General features: G+C 46.1%; 1 protein-coding gene across 1 annotated transcript in view; it reads left to right on the top strand.

Moving 5' to 3' along the window:
* Positions 1-17,332, top strand: part of col11a1b (collagen, type XI, alpha 1b) — a 129,122-nt gene that overhangs the window by 46,705 nt on the left and 65,085 nt on the right. The window contains exons 12-25 of the mRNA XM_083782304.1: positions 709-783; positions 2,184-2,267; positions 4,579-4,635; positions 5,770-5,823; positions 6,303-6,356; positions 8,135-8,188; positions 8,580-8,633; positions 10,539-10,592; positions 10,801-10,845; positions 12,032-12,085; positions 12,195-12,239; positions 14,926-14,979; positions 16,444-16,488; positions 17,167-17,220. Coding sequence (XP_083638430.1) covers positions 709-783; positions 2,184-2,267; positions 4,579-4,635; positions 5,770-5,823; positions 6,303-6,356; positions 8,135-8,188; positions 8,580-8,633; positions 10,539-10,592; positions 10,801-10,845; positions 12,032-12,085; positions 12,195-12,239; positions 14,926-14,979; positions 16,444-16,488; positions 17,167-17,220 — 783 coding nt within the window. The remainder of the gene's footprint in view (positions 1-708; positions 784-2,183; positions 2,268-4,578; positions 4,636-5,769; positions 5,824-6,302; positions 6,357-8,134; positions 8,189-8,579; positions 8,634-10,538; positions 10,593-10,800; positions 10,846-12,031; positions 12,086-12,194; positions 12,240-14,925; positions 14,980-16,443; positions 16,489-17,166; positions 17,221-17,332) is intronic.

Raw genomic sequence — 17,332 nt, 5'->3', positions numbered from 1 at the left:
AGTGGAGTAGAAGTAAAAGTATTGGAATTTGTAAATAGTCAAATACAAATACCCCAAAATTGTACCGTTCTTAAGTACAGTACAGTAAAGTACTTTCCACCACTGTGTGTGACGAGCCTACTAAAAGACATCCTGGCTTCTCTGATATTTCAGAGATGCAGCTTTACGATGGTTGGGTTTGACTCATATTGTGGGACCAGGCTAAACCACCATTTTACCATCTGTTTGCACTAACTGACATCCCTCCTGCAGCCCAACGGCCATGCAGGGGCACTTACTGCCGATTCGCTGACTACCAATACTGCGTTTTATGAATCCAGCTCGATGCTGTCCTGGAATTAAGTAGCTGGCTTACGATGCGAAACCCGTGCTCTGTTGTTGTTCCGCTTTGTTAGCGCTGGAAGGCGGTTTATGACAGTGACCGGTCTCGCCGGATATTACGGCGATCTGGACAAACAGCAGGACGCTGTGTGCTCTACCAATATGCCCGAGGCTCTGCTACTTGGACTAGCGACAAGAAGCCACCTGTGGAAAGTAGGGCGTGTACCTGTAACTCCCTTGTTAGCTACTTAAAGTGCGTACACCTGTTACTTTTTGTGGGGAATGAGCCACAGCAACACATGCCCACACAGCGTAGCACCTGCATAACTGCATTACCATTCAGAACAAGAATAATCATCTCTATGTCTCTCTCTCTCACTTTCCCAGGGTCCTCCCGGGCGTCCCGGCCTTCCCGGTTCAGACGGTGTACCTGGTTCTCCAGGTACAATTCTGATGCTGCCGGTAAGTCCAGTTCTGGCCCACACCACAACCATCCACCCACCCACTCAACGACCTTCCATCCACCCACCCACTCAACGACCTTCCATCCACCCACCCACTCAACGACCTTCCATCCACCCACCCACTCAACGACCTTCCATCCACCTACCCACTCAACGACCTTCCATCCACCCACCCACTCAACGACCTTCCATCCACCCACCCACTCAACGACCTTCCATCCACCCACCCACTCAACGACCTTCCATCCACTCACTCAACCATCCACCCACCCACTCAACGACCTTCCATCCACCCACCCACTCAACGACCTTCCATCCACCCACCCACTCAACGACCTTCCATCCACTCACTCACCCTCCACCCACCTGCACCACGACCTTCCATCCACCTACTCCACCTCCCACCCACCCACAACCTTCCATCCACCCACTCACAATCCCACCCACCCGCACCACAAACTTCCATCCACCCACCCACTCACTCAACGACCTTCCATCCACCCACTCAACCTCCCGCCCACCCACCCACCCATGACCTTCCATCCACCCACTCACCCTCCCACCCACTCAACGACCTCCCACCCACTCACTCACCCAGCCTAGCTGTCGGTCTGTCACACAGTTCCCTCACATCCTAGCTCAGTTCCTCTGCCACTAGAAGAGAAGCGCAAGGCGAGCTCATTTAATTTTAGACCAGTTAAAGTCATAGTGACAGCATCACCAGCAGGCCAAAGTATCTCTACCGGTCTTATTTGACCGAGTCACAAATCACCTGCCTTGTAAATGTCAGCGTGGTGCAATGGAGTGGAACAAGTGATGGAGGCCATGGAAGGCTTTGCGACACCTAATAATTGTGTGTGTGTGTGTGTGTGTGTGTGTGTGTGTGTGTGTGTGTGTGTGTGTGTGTGTGTGTGTGTGTTCTAACACTGTGTCACTTGTAAAGCTGTCACTGTGCCACACGGGCAGGCATGCACATACACATACAGGAAGACATGCATACGGGAACGTGTAGTACACACGCATAAACGCATACACACAACTGCGCCCGGGACAGGTAAAAACGTATACAGCGGCACGCACGCACGCACGCACGCACGCACGCACGCACGCACGCACGCACGCACGCACGCACGCACGCACGCACGCACGCACGCACACACACACACAGTCACACACACACACACACACACACACACACACACACACACACACACACACACACACACACACACACACACACACACACACACACACACACACACACATACATACACACACACACACACACACACACACTCACCGGGGGAGGTGTAAGCCAACAGGAGTCGTCTCCTGCTCTGTCAAACCCAGACAACTCCATTTGTTTCTATTTGTGTTTCTTCTGGTCGTGGCTGACAGTTCCGTGCAGGAGGAGAGGCGCATAAGGGACCTGTGGTGACGGCTCAGGAGGCCCAGGCGCAGGCTATTCTGGCTCAGGCCAGGGTAAGTATATATAATGCACCGTAATGTGCTGTACTGTACGTCTATGATGAATGGCTTCACCACCGGTGCACGCCGCTCTGCGCCGGTCGTTGGCTGCCGCTCATTTCTCTCTGCCCACTTTGGCACACAGTGTCGTCAGTGTGACTGCCATGCGGTTTGGGTTCAGCAAACCGCAAAGCCAGCAAAGCCAGCCGTCATGCTAGTGTTGATTTTGACAGGAAAGTTTGGTAGTTTTAGTCAGTCTTTTGAATAAAATTCCATTTAGTTTGAAATGTTTTATTTCTAGTCTAGTTTTAGTCGACTAAATATCATACGATTGTAGTCGTTTAAATCCACAGCTGATTTAGTCGACTCGACTAAAATGTATTTCGGCAGGCCGTGATGGCGTCGCAATGCACAATTTATGCTTAGCTGTGTGCCGAAAATAGCCGATCTACAAGCTCACGTTGTGAGCTCAGCTTGTAGATCTTCTATTTTCGGAGCATGTCACCTGCACACAATCAAGCATAAAATGACTTTTCTTTTAGTTCTAGTGGATCTCTTCTCCACTATAATCGATGAAATTGACAGTATATTTAGTCTTATCTTAGTCTTATATCTTAGTTTTTTTCCGTTTTTGTTTCGTTGGTAGTCGCGAAAATTTTATGTCATAGTTTTACTTGACAAAATCAACACTGCCCACCCCACTTGACTGAAATGGGCATGGAGAGAGCAACAGTGAAGGAAGGGGTGAGTTTGAACATTTTGGATATCGATACTCAAATCAGAGGTGCCGAATAGATGCACACTTTCTACCAGTAGGGGCACTGTTGAGCCGCATCTAAGGCGTGAAAGATCATTGGTTGAACAAGAACAGGCCGGGCGGGGGAGAGGTGTTTGGTGTTTTCAACATCTGCCCTTTCCCCAACAGTCACTCAGGAGTGGAAGAGTTCCAACCTACAGTAAACTCACCCACATTCCCTATAAACCATTGGAAGGATGCTTATGTAATCGATATACATTCAATGTAACCTTTTCCAATAGAGAGGCTTCCAGTGCATTGCAAATATAATCATGTTTTTTTTATACATTTCTAGGCCAATATTGTACTCTGAAGTACTGGCAATACAGTGTACATCAAGGAGGTTCCTGCACTTTTCCATTGTGCTACCAGTAGGATTACCTTTTCAAAATGTCTCATTTTAAGTCATTTTCATATAATTACACTAAGGAAAGACACTGATAGGTACTAGTAATATGTAGTAGTAATAGTTTAACACAACAAAACAAACACAGAATAATAAAAAACACAAAACAGCTAGACTGAAAAGGTGTAGGGCAGGCTGAAGCCTTAGATTAAAAAACTATTTCAGGATCATCAATCGTTAAAAACAAAAGAAAATGTTCCTATTACGTATAGTTGTTTGGATGTGGACTGAACATGAAATGTTGTTGCCTTACCTTTTAATACCAAATGTGCTTAAAACACACAACCCCTGAAAGCATATTCCTACAGGGAGCCTGACCTTGTTTTACTCCTTTTGACAAACTTGGGTCAGAAAAACAGGTCACACTGTGTGGCTGCAGGCTATAAGATGTGTTCCAAAACACATGGTGCACATTAAACATCGCGGACACTCAGACCAAATGCTTACAACACACTATGGAGTAGGAAGGGGTGTGGGGGCGTGACAGGTGCTTTCCCATCTATTAAACACTTGTCACCTTACTCTATAATTTCCTGTTTTTCCTACGGGGTCCCCCTGATAGAAGAAGGGGGGGGGCGGGGCATTTCTCTGGCTACATGCTGGTTAGTGTGAGAAGGAATGTATGTTGAACATATTGTTGCTGCCGGGCAGAAGAAACCTTGTATCTCAGTTTTGAAACTGTTTAGTAAATTAATGCCCTACTTTATCGTGCTAAAGTGTCTCACAAAAACGAGCGAAAAATGGCCGATCTACGCATGTGTTGTGAGCTTGTAGATCGGCTATTTATGCTATTTTCTTTGTTTTTTAAGTGAAAGCAGCTAAGACTCTTTTACGGCCCGAGTTTCACCAATAGTGAACCATTGAAAAGTGACTAAACGATAAGTACAATTTAAACGGCTCACGGCTGAGTAAATTCAAGTGGAACACAGGTTCTTTTGTCCAATTCCTGAAAAGTGATGTTGTTTTGTGGGGTGCATACAAGGTTTCATTCCCGACAGCATTCTGGGGGAGAAGCCCCTCCCGCCTACCCCCTGGGGCTGATTGGTGTGGACAGGTTTATGCCAAGGACTGTCAACGCCACGCTCTGATTGGTCGTTTATTGGTTGTTTCTGTCCAATCCACAGCTGACCATGAGAGGTTCTCCTGGGCCAATGGGCATGTCAGGAAGATCTGGTCCTGTGGTGAGTAGCCATGAGATAAACACGCATGCACGCACGCACGCACGCACGCACGCACGCACGCACGCACGCACGCACACACACACACACACACACACACACACACACACACACACACACACACACACACACACACACACACACACACCGATGATCTACTTAGCAGCAGCCCCTTGATGAGAAACACAGGCTGATGAGAGCTCCTTCCTGTGATGGGTCAGACTTCAGGCATCTATCATACTCGCAGACAAACAGATGTGTGTGTGTGTGTGTGTGTGTGTGTGTGTGTGTGTGTGTGTGTGTGTGTGTGTGATGTACACACACGCACGCACGCATAGCACGCACACACACACGCATGCACGCACGCACACATGCACGCACGCACGCACACACATCACACACACACATCACACACACAAACACACACACGCAGCAGATGCAGATAGACAAATAAAAACACATGCGCACACACACGCCCCTTGTCTACACATAGCATTTCGGTACTCAACCAATAACTAGCCTAATATACAGCAGAGAGTGAAGAAACAAAAAAAGAACAACACTTTTTAAAAACAACAGATGTTCCTCCCATACCACGGACAGTGACCTGCAGTATTTATGACAACAGTAATCTTCCTGTGGTTCTGGCAGGTGTGTTGCATACTGTACTGTACACACTATCTGTCCTCCATCCATAGCTTATCGATATCAAGCGGCTTAATGTCCTGTAGTCATCATAGGGTTGCTGGGAAGCGCGTCTTGTACACAAGATTATGTTCAGGGAGGTCCTCTGCATGCCCTCTCCAAGTCTAAACTCCTCTGGTTTTTATTATGCAGATATTCACTCGCTGTGTTCTGTCTGTCTGTCTGTCTGTCTGTCTGTCTGTCTGTCTGTCTGTCTGTCTGTCTGTCTGTCTGTCTGTCTGTCTGTCTGTCTGTCTGTCTGTCTGTCTGTCTGTCTGTCTGTCTGTCTGTCTGTCTGTCTGTCTGTCTCTGTCTCTGTCTCTGTCTCTGTCTCTGTCTCTGTCTCTGTCTCTGTCTCTGTCTCTGTCTCTGTCTCTGTCTCTGTCTCTCTCTCTCTCTCTCTCTCTCTCTCTCTCTGTCTGTCTGTCTGTCTGTCTGTCTTCGTCGTGCTAGGGAGGACCTGGTAATTCTGGACTTAAAGGAGAACCTGGTGATGGAGGGCCACAGGTGAGATTTCTTGAAGCATGTATACATATTGCTATTTTCACTGTAGACCATCACCACAGTAGCCATCACCAACATGCCCGCAAGCAACCAGTGTCACTTTGGACTCAATGCCACCCGGATGTTATGCATACAGTCGCCCGACTGTTTTACACAGAAAGTGTGATTTTTGCAGCTATGTTCACGAACTGCATGTCGTCAAGTATCTAAAAATGTAACTCAATGTATCGCAATTGTTATTTAATGAGCCTTGGTTCAGCTTGCAGATGATTAAATGTTATAGTAGGCGTTTTTATCACTTACTCTATTGTCTCCTCGTGAACGGTGAAATTGGCAAAAGGCAAATACTGCATGCATATAGTGAATCAGTATTGGAAATGATAAAAAATATATTTCACAGTGGTTTGGGTTTCTGACGTCGCCTGAGGAGTAACAACAAAGGTTAACATTTCCATGTGTTTTGTTTTGTTTCCTCTCTGTAGGGACCCAGGGGTCTTCAGGGTGGTACCGGCCCTTTGGGCAAACTGGGCAAGAGGGTAAGAACACATCTCACATACCTGGACAGTAAACGTTTCCACATCGGTGATGTTAAGCCCCGTTCACCTACGCACTTACACAACTGATACAAAGCTACACAGCAGATTTGTAGCTTTGAACCTTGTAGCTGAAGATACTTTTGTAGCAGCTACAAACGTCAAATGCATGTTTGTATCTTCATGTCTCTGGCTTCCATTGAAAATTAATGGTAAGCTGCATCATGGTAAGCTGCATCTTTGTAGCTGCCAGTGTGAACGGCAGCATTACACACGTCAGCTGTGGCAGCTTCCCCATTCCGTTCACTTCCATTATGGGGGAAAAGGGGTGGACATCCCGCTGCGTTCGGAGCGTCCGGTTTAACATGGGTGAACCTTGACTGACCGGGCACCAACCCGTAGCACAGAAGGCCGTGCGTTGACCCCACTTGGTTGCCTGTATTTAAAAAAAGAATTTCCAGTGATCCAACACGGACACATTTGACCGCATACCGACAGTCAGACACATTGGTGACCCCTGCGTATAAGTCAAACGAGCTACACACCGGAAAACTACAGTAGCAGTCCTTCCGGCACTGCCCACAGCCTTGCCAGATACCATGGGACCTAGATACATCTGACTATGGTCTGATGCCTCGGCATGTGTTGCAGATCTGCATTGAACACAACACAACACATTAGTGAACATCAAACGAGCAGATTTCCAGCTACAACATGCATTGTGAGCTTGTAGATCGGTTGTTTTAGCCGTGGGACACTATCACATGACTACGTATGAATCCGGGCTTCACAGTCACTTCTTACATTGTACATTTTGAACTAAAACGCTTATACTGTGGACAAATAAACAAGCAAAAATGCACCTGTGAATATTGCATCAAACTATTCATAGTTGATGCCACATTCATACAATTGATGATGTTAAGGCAGTCTGTAGGACACATGCTCAGAAAGACAATACACGTAATAATGAGGCAACACAAGAATTCAGAGTTTGGAAGTATGAGGATTTTACTTGAGTAAGGACTGGAGCCAAGACTTACATGACCTGTTCATGCATGGAAACCCCAGTCTGACTCCCAGAGTTACATAGGGTCACAGCCTTTATAGCTTTCACTCCCACAACAGCCAGCCCCCAACATAGCCTCAAGACTTGAGCCTCTTCTCAGTTCAACAAATGGGACAGTAACAGAGTGAAACAAACAGCACCACAGGGGTGTGACAGATCTCAGACTGTAACTTAGAGATACTCTTTTATAAAGGGGTATTATTAAATGTTTACATCTAAATTTCTACGAGAATGATTTCAGCACGAAACTACGAAAGATTTTGACTTGTTTTCAATGTACATATGTTACACTATGCTAGAAATGCCACCAGGTAAAAAGGGCGCAGAGCGTCTATTCTACACTGTGTATGCATGGCTGGTGTTGGATGAGCATTTTAAGATGAGCGACTTGCGCTTGTAAAAAAACACTTTGGTGGCCACAATGGCCTAGGAGGCGTGATGGTGGAACCCACAGACAGATGAGCTCATGTATTTCCTTTTAGAACATGGCACTACCGGCCTGTGCCGCGCCGCGCCTCAGCTGCTCCCAATCACCAACGCTGATTCGGCCGCAAATGTCACAACATCATGTCGATTTAAAACTTTAAGGCAGTCGCATCGGCTGCAGCATCTGTATCGTGTTTTAGTCGCAGTAATCTTCCAGGGCGATTCGATATGGCTCCAGTGTGATTGCCGCATGTGTAGTCTGATGTGACGTCTGTGTGTCCGACAGGGACGCAATGGAGCCGACGGCTCACGAGGCATGCCAGGAGAGTCGGGAGGGAAGGTATGCGGGAACCCCCGTCACTGTTGCTTCTCTTTGCATGTGTAGAGTTTCCTTCTGAGACAAAAGTTTAAAACATAGAAAACAGATACACAAAGTTAAACAACTTTACTCTGTAAAGGATGGAAGGATATAGCTTAATGTGGAATGACAGATATTCAGGTTTTTATCATACTAGACCAGAAGAACATACAGTAATGATATCTTTTGAAGAATTGGTATGTAGCATTTTGGCAAACAAACAATTTACAATCAAGTTCTGCTACCACACAGTTCTGATACATTATAGAAGGATGTAGACTATAGATGCCGTAACGTCTACTATAAATGCTGTATGACACCCTGCACCTGTGACTGTATGTGAAGCTATGTTATTGTTCTTGTGGTATTCCAGGGTGACCGTGGTTACGATGGGCTCCCTGGTCTTCCTGGAGAGAAGGGACACAGAGTAAGTCAACAGTCTCAAAATACTTTCAAAGGACGTTTTAGCAAGCTATCAATTGAGCAGGCTTCAAGAATACACAGCCCTGTTATGTTACTCGTCAAAACACTGTGGTCCCAGACTCCCCGTGGCCTGGCCTGTCCTTAAAAGTAGGTTCTGGTTTGACTGACAGGTTACAGAAGGCCTCCCATCCATCTTCACGTTCAGCACGTACACTCCAGCGCTGAATTAAGGACATCATGAAACGCTGAGCCCAATAGCACTCAATAACGATAGGATCTGACCCAGTTCTAGCCGGGGTGGGTCCACATGCAGCCTAGCTTTGCTCTTGAACCCGGGCCTCTGCAGGAGAAACGCCCAGTGCTGAGTTTGGAGTTTTTTGGGGGTGGAATTCGGGTCTGTGTTGAATGTAAAAGAGGCCAAAGATCACAGAGAGAGTATTTCTAGACGGGCTCTCGTTGCTAATCCGATGCTGAGTAATTACAGGGCAGTAGAAGGCGGGTCAGTGTGTGCACACTGTAGGCAACGATATGGGGACAAGCCAAGGCCTGCAGGCATTATTCAATTAAAGGCATTTTTTATATACTTGATTTTTTTTGTTATTTATATGTTTTACTTTCCTTTTTTATGCACTACAACCTAAAAACTTTGCACAGTGTAATTAAGACTGTGTAGTGGAGCATGTTAATACAATAAAACTAGCATTACTGCAGTGGTTGTAGCTGGTCTACTACTTGCTGTTCTATTTAGACATACAGTACGTAGTATCCTGTACATTGTCGGATTGGACCACTACGATTTTGGTATTGCATGAAACTCAAAACGCAGTATACACAGTATGCCCAAACAAGCTTTCTGTAGTAGCTCAGTCTGTAGTAGCTCAGTCTGTCAGTGCTCACGTGGGTTTGAATCTCAGTTAGGAGTAGGACATGAAAAGGATTGCAGCTTTAAAAAGATATAGTAGTAGTAGTAAGTAGCCTTGCCGAGCCATGAGGCCATAGGGCAGGAGCCTATCTCCTGTTTCTGTAGCGTGAGGCAGCTTGATGTACAAGTACACCCCCTGGACATGACGCTAGTATGTCGCAGGGACTTACCCCGGCCGGGGATTGAACCCAGACCTCCCAGTCTCAGGGCGGACACTCTAACCACAAGGCCACTGAGCTGGTTTTAAAAAGATATACATACTGTAATAATGCAAAACCCGTCAGTCGTTCGGTCGGTCACGCCTCCAGCCCTCCATATATGGTTGCCAGTCCATTACGCCTCGTGACATCACGCCTCGTGACACGCTCCATATATGGAGACACACTATATATGGCCATGAATGCTGGCCACTACAGTACTCATATTACTAAGTACATTTAACAGATCCTTATACCTATCCGCTGCAGCCTAGTGTTTAATGCAATGCCAGTATCGTTTCTTTAAATAAACAAATAAATAAACATACTTTCGCATAAAGCCAGCATATGTTAACACATTGAGTGCCACCTGGTGGACATACGGTGCTCGGAATCTGTTTTAGTATGATGCAGTCCGGTTTTGGCTTCCATCTTGGATGCTAAATATTAGTGTTAGCTCTAGCTCTAGAAAGGCCAATGTTCCAATCACAATCACCGGATAATCACAAATGACCACCGAACATCGGCGATTTGTTCAAAACCACAGACAGTGCCGTAGTTTCCGAGAAAAGAGCGTGCAAAGGCCGTCGTGGCTAATACAGAAGCTAATGGCTATGGAGAAACAGAAGTAGTGCTGGCGAGGCCTTAGCAAGCGTCCGTAGCAATTCCAGCGGTGTAATAATACACCTATATGTACAGTACTGTCATTTCTGTTCAGTAAGCTGAAAGTATTCTCTCTCTCTCTCTCTCTCTCTCTCTCTCTCTCTCTCTCTCTCTCTCTTACCCACAGGGAGAGCTTGGATCTACGGGCCCTCCAGGATCACCAGGAGAGGACGGCCAGAGAGTGAGTACTTCCTTCTATTTCTCCTAGTCTCTGTCTCTGTCTCTGTCTCTCTGTCTCTGTCTCTGTCTCTGTCTCTCTCTCTTTCTCTCGCTCTCGCTCTCTCTCTCGCTCTCTCTCTCTCTCTCTCTCTCTCTCTCTCTCTCTCTCTCTCTCCTTCAGGTCACTTTGCATTCCTGTGAAAACCCACACTTCCTCTTTCTGTCCACAGGGTGAAGATGGACAGATCGGGCAGAGGGGTGTGGCTGGAGAGAGCGTAAGTGTTGAGTGGTGTTATATGCCTGTATGTGTGTGTGTATGTGTGTGCATTTTGACAGCTGATTTCTGATTTAGTCTTTTGAACAACACACCATTTAGTTTTAACCCTATTTTTGTTATCTGATATTGTTTAGTGTGGCGTGCGTGCGCATGTGGCATGTGCACATGTGCGTGTATGCATTAGGTGGACAGGTAACATGCCTACAGTGTTCGTTGATCCTAATGTAACTGCATGTGTCCCCCATGGACTTCTGCTGTGATCAGCTGCTGCAGACAGGCTGGCTCACACAGCAGACCGAGCAGGCTCCTCATGTGTTAAGAGTAGAGACACTGAGGAAGAACGGCTGGTGTATGAATGTACACACAGACACACAAGTGTACCTACAAAGTACAAACCTTTGCACACACCCAGACACGCACGCACGCGCACACACATGCAGCCACAGGGAGTGTGTGTGCTCCAGGCCGCGTAGCGTACCCTCTTCCTCCCCCTGACACCCATTTTGACAATGACTTTACCAGAGGGAGCCGCCCTCCTCTCTACTCGCTGCTCTGGTAATGACATTCCTGTCCACAGCCCCGTCACGTTTGTAATCTCAGCCCCCCACCATAGCCAGGCTGGGAGTGCATAATAGATCGGCGGAAAGAAGAAATAGCTTGAGAATGTGCAATGTGCTCACATTACTCTATGAGAAACAGCCACATTCTCGCTGGTTCAGACCAAATGGACCATGGCATATCGCATGAGAACACAATTGCCGCCGGAGTACCAAAATATCATCTGTCATTTAGTCAACTATTTGCACACTATTTCCCCCCCCCCCCATGCCCTGCCCATTAGACAAAAGTGGGCAGTTAGTACTTGTGTATATTTAGTTTGTAGTAGCGTATAGTTAACGTTTACAAGTGGAGACAGACAGCCTCTACTTTCTAGAACTGCTGCTGCAGTTACCAACACTGGCCACATGATGTCAGTGTTTTCCATACTAGCTTAAATAAATACAAGTTGCATTGGCAGCCTCTGTCAACTCTAGATCATCGTGACCCTGCTCTGTCACCCCTACACCCAGTCCACAAACAAAACAATGCTAATACAAAGCGCAGCCAACTGTAGATTTCACTTCCTATTGGTAGATACAAAGGTGTCACGATTTGACGTAAGTCGTTCTAATTTTGTGGCACAGGGTCCTCGAGGTTTGCTGGGCCCCAGAGGATCTGCCGGTACTTCTGGACAGCGCGTAAGTACATCTGCTAACATGACTGAATGCTGGTAGTCCTCTGAACACTATCACTCTATAGCGCTACATGTGTTTGTGATATTCACTGTTGAACTACTCATCTCCACAGGGTCTCCCTGGGCTTGACGGCCAAGCTGGTCCCAAAGGAAACCAGGTGAGAATTACTCAGCTTAACGCACTCTGCACGTTAAACACACATCCTTTAAGTATGACGGTTTACGTCTCCAAACAGGGAATCCTCTGTGACGACCTCACTCTCTCTGCATCAGCCTAGCAATCAGTGCGCAATTTGGACCCACGGTCACTGACCTCTGACCTCCCTTATGCAACCTGAAATGGCAAAGGTTAAGGTCAAGGTTCAGTATCTGATCATAGACGGATGGTTGGTCTCATGACGGACACAGCCTCTAATCATTCATAGCATTTATTTTAACACAGGGGCAGCTGCAACTGACAAATAACTCTCCCTTGACCTTTAGAGCACTGTTTCCCAAATAGTGGGTCTCGGACACATTATTATGGGTCCCTTTATGTTTTTTCATGAATTTAAAACAAAATCCAATGATTTTTTTTCAGTACTTTCATGAAGAAATCAAAGAACAATCTAAGAAATTCCATAAATTAGAAAAGTGATTAAGTAGTAGTGAAAATAGCTCGTGCCGCGTTGTGAGCTTGTAGATCTGGTATTTTCACTAGTTTGGGTCCCGGGGAGAAATCAAATTTGTCTTTTGGGTCGCGGGCTACAAAGTTTGGGAACCACTGCGTTAGAGGATGGACAGGGTGAAGCGCTCCTCTGAACAGGCTCCAGCCATGCGTTCGGCCCTCAGAAAGACTTGGTGGAGTTGTTTGAACAAGGGATGATAGATACCTTTGGATTGAGACGAGCCTGACAAGCCCACACGTTTTCCCACAGACTGACCACGCCAAAGAAGCGAGCAGCTGTTGCGGAGATGCAAAACAAAAATAAAGATCAGTTATACCTCCCCGGGGATTTCTCCCCCGAGTTCGGTATTGATCTCCAGGCGGCTGGCTTGCTGCGTTTGACAGTCAAGGCCCATTTTAACGATCGGTGAAAGACGAACGGCAGCCCACTGAATCAGGGCATTTGTTTTGTGTTTGTTGCAACAGCTGTAGTCGAGCGCTTCCCACAGGCCTCGTCATCTTCAAGCGTGTGTGTATAGTTTGTGACATCCCGAAATCTCAGCAGAGATGTGAACAAACCCTCTGTTCCAGTTAGTCCTATTATTCCTAACGTGCTCCCAGATGGCCCGGCTGGTTGTGCCCCATATCGAATGTGCTTTGGACGGACTGTTTCACAACCCTGCTCAGATCTAGACCAGTCGCTGGCGCTTAGGGCTGCCTCCCATCAGCCGTAGAGTAAACTTCACTTTGAGAAATACCAAGAACGAAGCACGGCTCAGAGCCTGGAGTCAGTGTATCGCATTTCTCTCTGTTTCTGAAGTCCTGTTTGTTTCGCATACTTAGCGTTACAAGGATTCTTCTTTTACTGCAACAAGCGCAAAGGAGCAAGCAATGTGTTTGGCCTCCAGGCCTGGTCAGGTTCTTTACGCTCATTGGTAAAGTTACTCGGGTAATGGAATATTTACTCATGTGAGAGGAAAGACAATTTGCTTCCACAGGACTGACCGATTATGTTTCTTTGTCCACGGTCACAGAACAGAATACAATGTAAAGTTTTGTAAACTAAGCTGAACTGGATTAGATTTGAATTGATGTTTAAACAGAATAAATACCGAGTGACCTCAGTGGGTTCGTGCAGTGAGTCAGACCCATTTTGTTATTAGATTGAAGTAAATATTGGGCTATGTTTGATTATGTTGAAGTTATGGCTGGAAAAAGATTTTTACCTTTTGTTTTCTCTTGACCTTTGACCATGAACCAGTTACACCCCAGAAAATGTAATCAGGAAATCCAGGGTCCACCTTTCCTCACAGTTCCATGTCAGTCGTTGCATCCGTTTTCCTGTAATTAGGGTGCCCAGATATCCCCCTTTGCGTGGGACATTTCCAAGACTTTTCAGGCATCCCACAAATTGAGACCCTGTCCCACATTGTGACTGGCAGGCATCAGTGTTCAAAACTTCAAATGCCCTAATAGTCCCTTAATAGTTAGTTGGCTGTTAAAATAACGAGAAATATCACATAGGCTACAGTACCAAGTCGGCCATACCACCCGTGACCAAAATATTTGGCCTATGGTCAAATATGACATTAAAGCATTTAATATCAACTTAAGTAATACGTTTCTAACCCCATCCTGTCCCAGTGGTGTCATGCTCGTAGAACGCAGTACCACGGTGTGGTACGAGTATTCTTTTGCCGTGCATGCGCAGGGACGGAATGGTGCATGTGCGTGCACGCTAGAACGCGTCCCCCTAGATTCAAGAGAAGACGCACAAAACTTTCCAAGATGCACCAAGTACCCAGTGGTCTAAGTTTACTGGCTGACTACTGACCTTTTAGTTTTGTTAGTGTGCAGTAAAGATGTTTGTCTGACTATTTTAAGTCTACTTTTGTGTTTGTTTGTCTAAAACGCTCATACACTATTTAACAATAGTCTTAGGCTATGCAGCTGTGCTGTGTGTGCATGCCGCGATGCCCCTTGAGGGGGTTCAAATGGACCCTTACAGGTCTGTAACTCAGAGAGTGTACACAGACGGGGGTCCATTTGGTTCCATTTTGTACACTCGCTCACTTACTAACAAAGAAACAAAGCTAGAAATGAAATGAGAACAAAAGGCCTCCCTGAGGGAGTGGGTTCAGAACAGTGTGTTATTAGTGCCTATGAACTGATCTCTTCTTTGTCTCTGTTCCCTACAGGGTCCACAGGGAGAGGGAGGCTCACACGGGCAGCAGGGCATCCCAGGTCCACAAGTACGTCCTCTTCTTTTGATTGACTTGCTCTCTCTCTAGCTCTCTCTCTCTCTCTCTACTCCTTCGTTTCATGATCTTGATCAATCTTTCGCTCCCCCCTCTCGCTTGCTGTCTTTTGCCCTCTCTTTTCACTGTGTCTTTTGTCCTTTTGTTCTCTTTTTCTTACCCCCCCCCCCCTTCTCTCATTGTCATATCTACAGTCCTCTGACCTCGGATGGTCGTTCGTTCTTAATCACGTGGCTCTTCATGGATTTTTCTTTTCCCTGACTTCCTCCACCCTTCACTGCTTAAATCTAGGCCACACCGTGGGGGCATCCTGTAACCGAAGGGTGCAACCCTGTGGGTCTAGAGTTTACAATGTGTGTGCCAAGTGCTAAGTCGCTGTAGCAAACAAAAACATCCGTCGTTCCCCCCCCGCCCCGTCATCTTGCACATCATCCTGTGCATATTGCCGCTCCACGGCTGTGTGAAGGATATTCCTTTTTGGTTTTGGAGTGGAGCGTTAACATAAAACAGCAGACCCCATATTGAAGCCAGAGGTGAAGTCCCCATTGCCAGGTATAAAGTCTCGGACATGTTGATTCTCACAGGCTGGATGGAATGGCACAGTGCCTCTGGAAAGTATTAACGCCCAGCCCTCGCATGATGGTGCACAGGTTTGAAGAAATAAGTTGTTTTTTCTTAGTCATACCTGGCCCATGCTTCCCAGTGAAGTCATTAGCTGAAAAGAAAATCAATGTGGTAATAAGGTGCTCTGCTAACTTGCTTCATGTGTTTGTGGGGCGGATGTGCGAGGCGTCTTGTACAGTAGAGACGTCTTGCATATGTTAGACTTGGCAGGTTAACCACCTTCAACCCGGCGGCGGCGGCGCTATTCTGGGCACGTCATTGTACAGGCTCAAAAACGCATAGCGATGTGACTCTGTGTGGGCTTGTAGATCGGCTATTTTTGCTATCCATCTTACAATTAAGTATATGGGACTTATTTAAGTGGTTAGAGAGGGTTTTACTTTTAATGCTATACACTTGCGTATTTGGGGGGGGAGAAATTAGCATAATTTGCTTAACTGGTCAAACTGTGAGTGAATCAGTGAATCAATACTAAAATCACGTATTATTATTATTATTATTAGTAGTAGTATTATTATTAGTATTATTACAGTATTTTGAAATGTGCCTGCTCCCCCAATTTGTCCACTAGGTGGAGCCACTTAGCAAGTCCCTCGTTTCTGTTTTTGTGTCTTCTGCACATCCTTACTGAACATTGCTCTGTATCATTTAGATATTTTATTTGTGCAAAATATGTACCGGTAAATAAAACAAACAAAGAAAACTATATCTAACTAACTTATGACTTTTTAAGCTTTTGATTTCCTCATAAGACCCATGAAGATACAGAGATCATAGCTCGATGAATGACTGCTGTGACATGCAGTAACGGATGGATTTATCTTTGTCTCACAGGGTCTCGTCGGTCCTCAAGGTCCAATCGGACCACCTGGAGAAAAAGTAAGTGTGAGAGGGAACCTCAGCCCCCCTCCAGTCCCTCACCTCCACCAGCAGCAGCAGCAGCAGCACCGCTCTCTTCCAGACCCCGATAAGTGGATCTTTGAGTCGAGGCCTCATAAGTGATTCAGCAGATTCACTGCTTCGTCAGGCCATAGGCCTTCCACTGGCTCACTGCACATAGAAGACAAACACACACGCACGAACAATTCCCACAAATACGCCACATGCATGCTCAAAGGCTGAGGGCCAAGTACTTATATTCTCTCAGTCAGACGGCATATTTTGTTTGTGGTTCTTCATGGGTGACTGGTAGGATGTGTTGTCAAGCATCATGAATGATGCCCAGCTCCTACTGATGAGTGAGGTGTTGTTGATCTGCTGGCTGGAAGAATATTTACAAAAACAGCACAGTGTTGATTTTGACAGCAAATGTTGATGTAGTTTTAGTCATAGACTTTTGAATAAAACTCCATTTAGTTTTAGTTATATTTTAGTCAACTGAAATGTTTGACTAACTCTACAGTTAAAATGTATTACGGCGGAACGTGATGACGTCGTAATGCCCGACTTATACTTTGCTCTAGATATGTTAGTCATAAAAATAATTGTACACAGATTGTACCTTAATTTATGCTATCTCCTATGATCTCCATTCTCTCTCTCTTTCTCTCTCTCTAGGGACCTGGAGGTAAACAGGGTTTGCATGGACTGGCTGGTGCTGATGGTCCTCCTGTGAGTATAGCTCTACTCTATTTCACCTTCAACCTGTTGTTCAGTCATAACAGTCTCTATACTTCAGCCTGTTGTTCAGTCATAACAGTCTCTATACTTCAGCCTGTTGTTC

This window comes from Protomyctophum parallelum (assembly GCF_964188405.1).
Source record: "Protomyctophum parallelum genome assembly, chromosome: 14".
Taxonomy (NCBI): domain Eukaryota; kingdom Metazoa; phylum Chordata; class Actinopteri; order Myctophiformes; family Myctophidae; genus Protomyctophum; species Protomyctophum parallelum.
The sequence above is the reverse complement of the archived record's forward strand: the minus strand, read 5'-3'. Positions and strand labels throughout refer to the sequence as shown.